The 12,363-nt window shown below is 44.3% G+C and overlaps 1 protein-coding gene across 2 annotated transcripts in view; it reads left to right on the top strand.

Annotated features, from left to right (window-relative positions):
* The window catches only part of LOC126501331 (lipid droplet-associated hydrolase-like), a 67,850-nt gene extending 56,528 nt beyond the window's left edge, over positions 1 to 11,322 (top strand). For both annotated transcript variants that reach the window (XM_050141939.1, XM_050141941.1), the window contains 2 exons: positions 4,342 to 4,424; positions 9,415 to 11,322. In XM_050141939.1, coding sequence (XP_049997896.1) covers positions 4,342 to 4,424; positions 9,415 to 9,606 — 275 coding nt within the window. In that variant the 3' untranslated portion in view covers positions 9,607 to 11,322. The remainder of the gene's footprint in view (positions 1 to 4,341; positions 4,425 to 9,414) is intronic.
* The last annotated feature ends 1,041 nt before the right edge of the window (positions 11,323 to 12,363 follow it).

The raw sequence follows: 12,363 nt of genomic DNA, 5'->3' as shown, positions 1-12,363 counted from the left end.
TAAAGGCCGCCTCAGTGGTGTGGTTAAGGAGACTTAGCAAATGTTCAGGTCAGAAATCATTCCCAGTACTGCTTGTGGTCCAGCTACGTCCTCCCACTGGGGACCTGCTCTGTGTCCAGTTGCCCTTCAGAGGATGACCTTTAACTTGCTGGGTGGACTTGCAGGCTGCCTTGCAGTGTTTGTGCATTATGTAATGTCTGTGCTGCAGGAGAAATCTTATGGAAACACATGGAGGAAGTTTGCTAGTCCAAGGGGTAGATTATAAATCCTGCCCTGTCTAGATAGGGGTGCCCTTCAGTGTCCTTTAGTTTGTGCCCACAGTTTTGTTTTTATAGGCTCTGAAATGTCATACACAAAAATATTCAATCATTTCAGTGCTGCCACCCAGGGCAATCCCTTCTGAAGTTTCTTTCCCTGAATTCTATTTGTCACATGACTATGCTGGTCAGTACTCAGTTAAATCTCAAGAATACCCTTTGTAGATCTCTGGAACTTCCAGGTACTGTAGTCCTCTCCTCTCCTCTGCTCCACCTCAGCCACTGCATTCACCCTCCCAGATGCCCTGTCTCCCTGATGCAGAACGCAGTTAGAACTGTTTCCATCAGCTATGATAGACTTGCAATCAGCTGCCTTTCAAAGGAGAGGTTATTGCTTACAGCTCCTAGTAGTGGGGGACATGCCACACCATAGGTCTCCACAAGGAAGCACCCTATTTATTAGGTCAGGAGGTAGAAAGGACAGAGGACCCACAGCCTGTTTTATGGGGTGCTGGGCACCTGGGTGGAGAGATCTAGGATTGGCTGTTATATTTTCTGAAGTCTCTGGGTGATCTCTTATCTGGTACCTACCAGGCTCTGAGGTGATTTCAAGTGGAGGGAGGGTAGGATACGGGGTTGATCTTTTGGGTGTTTTCAGAGAGTAAATAGCTGGGTTTTGAGCCTGTGGTAGTTTGGCTTACATAGCAAAGTTATTACCACTGGAGTCTCTGTCCCTGGCCCACAAAGTATAGATTACTAGGAATAGGAGCTTTGATCTGATACCCCCATCTTGATAACACTCCATCCAGCCTGTGGGGGAGGGCAGAAAGGCCACCTGGGAATGTGTGATGACTGATGAAACCTCGTGTGGCTGTGAGAAGGCCTGACCAACACAGGGCAGCCACGGAGGAGCCTCCCAAGGTCACACTTGTGACTTGACCTCTGCTGCTCTGTAGCATTAAATGTGTGACTCAGCACCTTGTATTCAGTATTGTTATAATAAATTCTTGTAGGCTAGAAATACCCAAACATTAGCCAGTGTTGGTAAAAACAATCTCTGAATTTAATTTGTAATACAGAACCACAAAGTCTTCCTCGTGATGCTAAGATGCGTCAGTCTCCAGATGTTTCCAGAAACAGGAAGTGTTGTCTCTTAATGAAGACTTCCCAGTTGTAAAAGTAGCAACCAAATAAGTTGCTTATTTCCAAATATCTCGATTGGGAAAAATCTCAAGTGGATTTTCATTTCAAATGGCAATAACTTCACATAGCTCCTCCACTTCTGAGATGAATAAAAAGGATTTCATTTGCCCTCTTGCCCAAAATAACAGAGAAAACAAATAAAATGTAAAAGCAAAAGTTTTCAAGACAGCGGATGTTGAAGTGAAAAGCAGGGATTCTGAGAAAAGAGAAATCAATGAAGTAAATTTTATAATTATCTCTTTGGTTGTTTGAAGTTTCCCAGCTGCCATGCAGGGATGAACACAGTGGAGCCCTTCTCACTGCCCAAAGGCTGTGGGTTCTGTTCTTATTCCCCAGGGTGCCCTGGCATCTTGGGGCCTTACTGGCCAGGGTGTGTTGTAAAAGGGAGGTACTTGTTGGTTCCCGGCCACCCAGCTAGCTTAGGCCAAAAATAATCACACAGAAACTGAATTAATTAAATTACTGTATGACCCATTAGCTCTAACTTCTTATTGGCTCACTCTTACATATTAATTTAACCCATTTCTATTAATTTGTGTATCGCCACATGGCTGTGGCTTACTGGCTAAAGTTCTGACATGTCTGACTCTGGCTGTGGCTCCATGGCATCTCCCTAACTCTGCCTGCATCCTCTCAGCATTCAGTTCAGTTTTCTCCACCTAACCTAAGTTCTGCCTTGCTATAGGTCCAAAGCAGTTTCTTTAGTCATTAATGGTAATCACAGCACACAGAGGGGATTCCCACATCACCTCCCCTTATTTGTTTAAATAAAAAGGAAGGTTTTAACTTTAACGTAGTAAAAGTACATATAACAAAACAGGTATCAAACAAGAATTACACTTATAATATTTATATCTACTTTATCTTTTTTCATAACTAAGGAAAACTATAACTATAAATTCTTCAACTCCATCAAAGGCTCCAGAAGGATATAATATTACCTAAGTAAACAGAAAGTATATTGTAAGCAACTTCTAAAACTCTAGAACTGACAGAGACGTCTCGCTACCTGGACAATCACCCAAAGTTTTTCTGTATCATTGGGGTATCCATCTTCAGCCTACTGGCCAATAGTATCCAGCATACTTTTTCACAAAGCAGGAAATTTCAAAGACAGTTCCACCTATATTGGCAGTTTGTCAGTCACTTTCTTCTGTATTTTGAAGGATGTCTGATAGACTCTTTTATGTAGCAGGAATCCAGAAGGATTGTTTCACCTTTAGGCAAGTTTAACAGTCATTTCTCTGAGGGTCCTGCATGTCCAGTTAAGCAGTGTTGAGTGGAGCGGCGGGGCTATGTTCCTGGCACCCGACCGCTCCAGCTCCCGTATGGCTAGCTTATGCCCTGAAATAATTACACGGAAACTGTATTCTTTTGAACACTGCCTGGCCCATTAGTTCCAGCCTCTTATTGGCTAGCTCTTACATATTGATCTAACCCAATTCTAATAATCTGTGTAGCCCACGAGGCTACAGGGAAGATCTTAACCTGTGTCTGTGTTGGGTGGGAGAATCATGGCGACTCACTGACTTGGCTTCTTTCTCTCAGAATTCTGTTCTGTCTGCTCCGCCTACCTAATTTTCTGTCCTATTAGGGCCAAGCAGTTTCCTTTATTAGTTAACCAATGAAAGCAACAGATAAGATATAAGACCCACCTCCATCAAAGTAGTCCAGGCAAGAGCAGTTTCTTGCCCAAAATGGCTAGCAAACTCCATAGGAAGCCTCTTGGATGTCTATCATCCTCTTGAAGTAGCTTGGTACAGCCAGAAGCAGATGTGTCTCATTGTCATGAAAAGTCTTAGGTTCTTAAACATTTTAAATGCCATATTATGAAGGTCTCTGAAAGATTGAAGAATACCTATTTAACTGAAATATTTCTCTATACATTTAAAAAAATCTAAGTAATATGACTACAAGCTTGACAATTATAGATGACTATTTACCTATATTTCTTAATTATACATTACATTTTTAAATGAACTGCACAAACACAATACCTTAATCAAGAGCAGAAATATACATATACAGTATAACAAAATTTAACTTAAATTTGTATCAATAAACCAAGATCTATACCAAAGCAAATTATTCATCTCTATAGTATACCCCTTTTAAATGTAAACAAACAATTATAAACAATATTTGGGAATATGGGCATAGTTTTGTTCATATTGCTTTTTGCTGTTTGGGGGTGTTGTTAATCAGGTCTTTTATAGTATATCCTGTTTGCTAGGTTTATCTCAGTCAGCAGTTGGGCAAAGTAATTTTTTGACAGTGTTCTTGGCAACCTTTCAGGGGGTCGTGGTATATCAAATCATATTAGCCTGGAATGAATCCACAGGTTTTTATCCTCTGTGGAGACAAAAGAAGAACATCTTTTCCAAAGCAACATATGCATCGACTCAAACTTTGAAGTCAAGATATTTTTATAATATACAGCCCATACAATGAAATGTCTCTCTGTACTTAGCTCCTTCACAGTCAAAAATATTCAAAGAAAACACAATAATATTAATAATCCAGACTCTGTATAGTCTATCTTTACATGGCTTATTTCTTTTATTCTTTTTAATCTATGACTGTCTGTACTCTGTCTCTTTAAAGACTTTATTAAAAAACAATTTACTTAAGGGTGGGCTGCCCCTCCCGGGGTTAGCTGAACCTTGGTGACACAGTGCTCTGAAAACACACCTTGGCTTTGCGAGCCTGCCAGAGAGCTCATGCACGTCTTTTAGACCCACAGTGTCTGGTGTCAAATAGCGCGTGGCCTCTAGGAAATGGAATCATATCAATTTGGTAAAATTCATTTGACGTTTGTGTTTCTTCTGCATAGTCTATATGTTTAACTGTTTGTTTCTTTGTTTGTTTGTTTCCAATGAAGCGAATGCTGTCTACCTCGGGAGCCAAGAAATGATGCAAGTGAAAAAGAGAGATGATGAAGCCATTAAGGAACTTTTACCTAAGGTAACCAGTTCGAGCTGCAGGCTGTCAGGTGATGGGTAGAAATACTGCATTGAGAATCTCTTCCCACACTTTGAGACACCGGACTGCAGCTCATTCACAGTGTTGATTTTCAGTTCTACAACCCCTCGCCGAGGCAGTTTTCAGGAAGCAAGCGTTACATACATTGCTTAGAAAAGATTTCATTTTGTTAAACATATTTACCTGGAAATGCCAGGATCTGTTTGGTTTATGTCATTATACTTACGTCATCATATCATCAGCATATTAGTGACCATCGTATTTCTTAAGCAGCAGTTGTCTATAGATAGAAATTTGTATCAAGAGGCAGCTGTCACTCGCTGACTGGAGCAGGTTGGGCAAGGAGGACCTGCTACTGTCCAGGGCTCTGAAATACTCCAGCACTGAGGGTATGAAATGACCAGAAAACAACATTTTATTTATTTATTTATTTTTTGTAGTTAAGTTATAAGCAAGTCTGTTTTCAAGATGCGTTTTGCTTCTCCAGGTTGGACGTCTGTAAAAACAGTTCAAGTCCTGCTTTATAGTAAGTCTGGCAGACACATGCTTCCAACATTCACACTTGGGAATGACAACACTGACCTGTTAGAGGCGGTCCTCCCCCCTGGGGAAGTCAGCTGCTGTACAATAGTACTCCTGCATCCTGTTTGTGTGCTGTGGTCAGGAAGAGGTCAGGGAAGGCGCTAACTCACTCCTGTGCTGAGTTAAACCCCCATGCACGGGCAGTCGTTCCCAGGTAGAGGTCTGCTTGTGGCAGCTGTGGCAGGGCTGGAAGTTTCCTGACACTTTCTCGAGAGAAACCCGGAGTGCCTGCTAGACAGTCAACATTTCAAGGTTAATATCAGCACAGGCTCAGGATGGAGCTCGCCAACTCCAGGGAATAATTGTGTTTCTAAGACGACAACATCAAATGCAGGGGAGAATTTAAGGTGTGTCCAGTGTTGTTCTTCCTGCTCGTGTGCAGCTCCATTCCGGTCTCAGTCAGTTCACGGAGACATCTTCCACCAGCCAGAGAGCAGCTCTCCCCTCAGATAGGGTCGTCCCTGTTCCTCAGCGTTCCTAAGCGAATACAGAGACAGGAAATGTATGGGCACTTCGTGTTACATAAGGAAAAAGGGAGGAAACATGCTGCAACTTAATTTTAATAAAGTGACTTAAAACAATATGTCCCTGTCAGCTTAGGAAAAGAAGGGAAGTTAAGGCACACAGTCCTAGGAAGGTGGGCATTGCCTCCCCTCGTCCAGAGATTGTTTATTTCAGTGGTTCTCAACCTCCCTAATTATGTTACCCCATAATACATGATGTGGCAACCCCCAACCATAAAATTTATTGCTACTTCATAACTGTATTTTGCCACTGTTATGAATTGTAATGTAAATCTGTGTTTTCCAGTGGTCTTAGGTGACCTCTGTGAAAGGGTCCTTTGACCCCCAAAGGTGCCACAACCCACAGGTTGAGAACTGATGTTTTAGTCAAAGCTGAGAGCCCAGTTCCTGTCCTTGCAAATGCCTCTGCCTTAGGTGTGTGTTCAAGGATGGCCGCTCCCCGTTTCCACCGAGAAGAGGTACTCAGAACCTCTGTGCCTGTTCACACTGCCCAGCGTGAAGTTTCTGAGCCATCATAAATGCAAAAACCTTTCCCTTTGTCTCAGTTATTCCAATCAAAACCATTACATAAAGAGTATTTGTGTACCATCTAGCCAAGAGGCCACTAAAAACTAGCATAAAATCAGTTTCTCTACCACAGCGTACCAAAAGCTTCCTGGGCCCTTCTTCTACCCTGAGCAGTTGGCTTCGGCTTTGAAGTCACAGTCAGGTTCTGTGCCATTGGTTTCCTTGTTCACACAAAGAGGTGATTTAATATGTTTAGGGAAAGTGACCAATTAACGCTGAAAGGTCTAGGGCAACAGTCTTTCTTGGACGATCTGGAGAATTTATGCCCAGTAATGGACAGCTGTATTGATTCACATTCCCTGTCGTAGGCAATTGCTTCTCTTTCCAGATGAAAATACAGCATCATAGCTCTTTCCTAAAAAGTGTAGCATGACGGTGCGTCAGAGGTTACCTTGCCTCCTCACCTGGCTAAGTTCCACTTTCCTTAAACTTGGCTCCCACTGCCATCTCCAGGACGTTTCCCCAGCTGCAGTGCTCACGTGGCCCTCATGGCTCCTGTAGGAGTTGGAATGTCACAATTGTCACACAGGTGTACATGAGCCTTCCTGCTGGAAGGAACTGTGGTTTCCATCTGAGTGTGCAGCACAGTTCATAGTCCCTGCTGAACCATCAGTGCATGTGTGCTAGGTAGGTGGGTGGAAAGACAGGTCCATCAAGAAGCTGTTGTAGAATATAGATTATATTGAAATACAGTTATCAAGAATGCATTACAATTTAATTTGTGATATAGTACCATGTGCATCTTTATCAGCACATTGAAGAGCAAGGGATAATAACAGGTGCTAGCAAGACAGCTCATTGGCTAGCAGTGAGTGCTGCTCTTGCAGAGGCCCCAAGTTCAGTTATACATCTGCACCAGGCAACCCAGAACCACTGTATCTCCAGGTCCAGGGGGATCTGATGCCTCAGACGTCTGTGGGCACCTCTACTCACATGTACACACACACATACACACACAGGCATAGACACAGGCACACACTCATACACACATACACATACACACACACACATAGACAAAGGCACACATTTTTGAAAATTAATTAAAATTAAGTATCTAGTAATAGAGTTATTCCTGTGGATTTGTAGAAATAAGTGTAATTCAGTTTTTAGTCATCAACAGTAAGTTTACTATGATTTCATTATATGTATTTTAGTAATATGGTAGCTGACTGTCTGTATAATTGAAAGAAAATTAAATTATATTAGGGGTAATAATAAATTTATAGTCCAAAACACTGGACCTGTGGGGCCTGTAGGCTCCATTAAAAGCCCCACTTTAGGGAAAGAGAGGCTGGGCTAGCCTGATGTTGGCTTGGACGCTTCTTAAATCATAAGCAAGGAACAGCATCAAGAGCAGGCATTCTCAGCCAGGTGGTGGTGGCGCACACCTTTAATCCCAATACTTGGGACACAGGAACAGGTGGATCTCTGTCAGTTTGAGGCCAGCCTGGTCTACAAGAGTGAGTTCCAGGTCTGGCTCCAAAGCTACAAAGAAACCCTGTCTCGAAAAACCAAACCAAACAAAACAAGGGAAGAGCAGCCATTGTAACCTGTGGATCATGATGCATTTGTACTTTGAACCACCATTTCACAGGGGTAGGCTAAGACCACTGGAAAACACATATACTTCCACTAGGATCCAGAACAGTAGCAACATTATACTTAAGATAATAATTTTATGGTTGGGGGGTCAGCACACATAAGGGACTGTATTAAAGCATCACAGCATTAGGAATGTTGAGAATATTATGACTATTTGGCAACTACATGACATGGCCACTAACCAATCAGAACATATAGCAGCTGCCAACAGCCCATTCAGATATTCCAGTATGTATCAGTTATCCCTAAAAATGTGGTAGATTACCCCACAGGAGGGATAATTTGGGGGAAAGTGACGGGACAATATTGGGAAGCAGTTACATTTTAGGTGGCATGCCTGTTTACAGGCTTTTAGAAGAACGAACACAGTGGGGTTGGGGATGAAAAGACTCAGGAGGAGGAATCAAAGGCCCTTTGTGCAGGTGGGCATTAGCAGATGGGGTGAAGGAACCTGAGACTGCTGCCCTTGGTCTAGATTTGGTGGGAAGGGAGGATGAGGAAGTAGCCCCAGGTTGTAGGAAGTGGTTGGTGCTTGTGCATGAGACACCTGTGGAATATCCCAGCAAGTACATGCCCAGGTGTGTGCTGTGAGACTTAAAAAGAGGAGTCTGGGCTCAGGTTTGGCTTTGGCATGACAGGCCTATAGCTGTGAGCAGGCATCGTGGCCACCTGCAGAAGTCTGTAATATAAAGAAAGAAGCCGTCTGAAGCTTGATGCTTGGGCAGTTCAGCTTGAGGTTGTGGATAGAGGAGCCAGTGAATACAATGGGACAGAGGCAGGGAGGGGCAGTAGGTGAGCTCTGAAGTAGAGGAAGCCAAGGGAAGAAAATCACCTGTACATTTCGATTGTGTGGGACCCTGGGCTCTTCTGTGCTATATCAGGCCCAGGTGTATCTGGAGTGACAGGTAGGTCAGCTTTCCCTGAGTCTGTCACTGTTCTAAACTATAAGGAGATGCATGTCTCCTTCATAGAAAAGTGACTTTGGTTATCAACTGGAAGTTTTCATTTCAGACTCACTTAGGAGGGAAATTCTAAACTGCTGTGACCGTCTTTGGCCCAAGCTTTTGGAAACAGCTGTTGTGTGCTGCTTCCGGCCTGAATCTGAACATCACTCTGGGTCCACAGTATTCTTCAGTTGTTCACAGGCAGAGCACACTGGTTGCAGCCTTTGGGCAGCGGTGGCAGAGCAAGGTGGTACTGCCTCTGCCCTAGGCCAGTGCTACCATGTGACTTAAAAAAACGGGCAGAGAGCTCTCAGGAAAGGAGTTTTCTGCCCTAGCTCTGTTCCCATCCTCTGCTTAGCCTGCCGTAGCCAGAGGTGTGCGCTGCCTGTGAGAACAGACGTGTGCTTCCGAAAGTGGTGTGTGAAAACAGTTAGTTTGTGGCCACTACTCTTGCAGTGACCATGTCAGCTTACCTGTCTCGCTCACCGTCACCTCGTTCCCTCCCATGTCTACCCCACCCTCTGTACACGTGAAATGGTCAGGTGTTCCTTTATGAGTTAGAGAAATCTGCCCCACAACCTCTCCAGTTTCTTCCTATCACTGCCTTAAAGTATCCCGTGGTCTCTAAGGGCTCTGGAAGGGACCTGGGACAGTGGGCGGGGCCGGGCACGGGGGCTGCCCTCAGACCACTGCAGTCCTCTGCTGGCGGTGGATGTTGGAGGGGAGGATAAAATGGTGTTTCTTGTCTTTCAGCTGACGTTTTACTACGGTAAAACAGATGGCTGGTGTCCAGTGAAGTATTATGAAGACATGAAGAAAGACTTCCCAGGCGGGGATATCCGACTCTGTGAGAAAGGAATATCTCATGCTTTTGTCCTCGGTTTCAGCCAGGAGGTGGCTGCCATAGTTGCTGACTGGATGAATAATAAACTGCCCAAAATATAAACACTGGCTCAGGGAAAACGCACCTACATTCACTACATAGAGGCCGTAGGTGTGCGCTGCTTAGTGGTAATGTTTAATCTAAATGCTTGAAAAGGACATTGAGACCCTCGGCTGCAGACGACCAGCGCTCAGCTCCCCGTGCTAAGACTAAAGTGAGCACAGTTGGTGACTCATTCCACACGTTCCCCGACTCAGGAGACACAGTGACCTCCACAGGATTCCTCTCTTCACAAGAAGCCCAACAGCACTGCCCAGCACAGTTTGCCCAACACAATCCTACAAGTTGAAGAGATCTAAATATTGGGGATTCTGACCAGATTATCACTTTAGAATAGATTGTCCTGAATGAAATTATGAAACACTTCCTAGAAAATAGGAACCACCCATGAACGTGGGTGGGCAGTCAGTCATGTGACATGAGTAAGATGGAGACAAGCCCACCCTCCTCGTCCCGTTGCAGGGAGGAATGAGCAGAGGACGCTGGCAGTGAACTTGGGTTTCCCTTCAGGTGCTGGGGAAAATCAGTTCTGACTTTGTACAGGTCTTGGCTGAGGTCATCAGCATGTCTTCCTGATCCTCCTGCAGTGAAACAAGAATCAAGTTTGCCTGACATTGATCAGCTCACTAGACAGAGTTGCTGAAGGATCCTGACTCTGACCTGCTACAGAATGGCCAGCAGGTTCTTCCTGAGCCCTAAAATGCCAAGTCCCTGCAATCTCCTCTAGAGCCAGAAGGGAGGGATGGACTGTCCACGTCAGATTTGTAGGCCATGGAGTAGCTCATCCGTGTGGTTCTTCCAGTGAAGCGCCATGGGCAGGAGGCGGTGAACCGCTGATGCTATTCGTGATGGCTTTTGCTACCCTATGATTCTTCCTTTCTGAAAATCTCCCAGCACATAATTTTTGGAAAAGTGTTTAAAATTGTTGAGTAAAACATTAACAAATTAATTCACCATTTGCTTAAACTTTACTGACTGGAAAGACATCACTTTATGAATGAATTTCGTATTACTTCACCTATGGAAGCATATTCCTGGCTGAGAAGTGGACGGACAGCTGGGCTGCCTCCCTTAATTGACTCAATCCTAAGCTCTCAGAGTCCAGTGAACCCCACTGTCTGTAGTGGCAGTGACCGTTGACACACAATTGGAAACATTCCATTTTCTTCTAGAGAAGTGTTCTTGTGGCAGTATCGTTCCTCAGGGCAGTGAGGCGGTCCTTCCTCTCACAAACATGGGTTCTGAGGACAGCCTTGGTTCTTAAGTGCCGCCAGCTCTGTGGTGAGGGATGGCTGAATTCTCATCCTTTGCATGGCTGCTGCATTGGAGCTGCAGCTTCTCAAAGGGGAAAAGCCAAACTCCAGACAAGGAGGGCTCTTAGTCCATGAAGAAGTCCAGTAGCTACACAGCGAGGGTTGGTGCTACACACAAATACTGCATCTGCACGCGGAGGCCTTCTGGGGAGCTGACCTGGGAAGCCAGGCTTCCTGCTCTGAGTGCCTTGCTTATAGGACAGGTCCACTCAGTGCTGGAAATGAATGCGTGGAAACAAGTGCTGGCAGACCAGACTCACGGGAACAACACAACCTTCATAGATTCCTTTCAGAAATTACATCACTCTGTGTTTCCAAACTCTACTTAAAAGACTCTGGTGCCTCATCCCTGTTCTTCATCTAAACACCTAATGATATTTATAATAAATATTTTTCCTGCAGTTACTGCTGTGTCTGGTCTGATCTCTGTGTGCTGTGAGCAAGGATATAATGTAAGCAGTTGGCCTAAGCTACACTCACTGTTAGAGGGAAACAGTTCTTTGACGTTGCACTCCTTTAAGAGGGAAGAACCAAGCTTCATGGTCCTGAATCCTTAGGAATTACAGAGGGGCTGGAGAGATGGCTCAGTGGTGAAGAACACTAACTGCTCTTCCAGAGGACCAGGAACCCATAGACCAATTCCTACCACCCCATGTCAGCTCACCACAGTCTGTACCTCCTGTCTCAGAGGATCTGACACCTCCTCTGGCCTCCCTGAGCACCAGGTATGCACTTGGAGACCATCTTGAACTACATGGCAAGCACTGTGTCAAAGAAGGAGGAAGAGGAAGAGGAGAGAGCAGAAGACAAAATTTTTTTAGCTAGTGAATGAGATCTGTTTCCCAGTAGCTGTACCTGTGTGTTCCACTTAGCCACATGGCAGTCTCTATGGTCTTTATAGTGCTTCTCATAAAACTGTCTAGTGCTGTGTGAAAAGCTTTACTTGGAAGCTTGATCAGTGCCAATGGTGACTCCTCATGCCACGAAAGAAGGCAGCTCACGTGGGCTCATGTCTGGCGTTTTTTCCAACCCTTGGACAGCTAGCCTTGTCCTTTGTTTTGATTTTTCCCTCCTACTTATATTAAATCTGTAACAATTCAGACTAAAGGAGTGTGACCAACTAACATGATCCCTGACTCTAGGTTGAAATTTTTTACTATAAAATAAATTTGGGGACAATTGGATGGTGTCTAAAGATGGTAGTGTTAATTTTTTTTTTGACTTCAGTAATTTTACTAAAGAGACGTAGAAAAATGCTTGTTATACGGTTAGATATTGTGTTAGATTTTCTATTGCTGTGAAGAGATACCATGGCCACAGCAGCTTGAAAGAAAACATTTAACTGTGGTGGTTCACTTACAGTTCAGAGGATCAGTCTTTTATCATCCTGCTGGGACATGGCACTGTGCAGGTAGACATGGTACCAGAGAAGTCGTTGAGAGTCCT

This window comes from Alexandromys fortis, unplaced genomic scaffold (assembly GCF_014885135.2).
Source record: "Alexandromys fortis isolate MF-2015 unplaced genomic scaffold, M_Fortis_MF-2015_v1.1 scaffold_30, whole genome shotgun sequence".
NCBI lineage: Eukaryota > Metazoa > Chordata > Mammalia > Rodentia > Cricetidae > Alexandromys > Alexandromys fortis.
The sequence above is the reverse complement of the archived record's forward strand: the minus strand, read 5'-3'. Positions and strand labels throughout refer to the sequence as shown.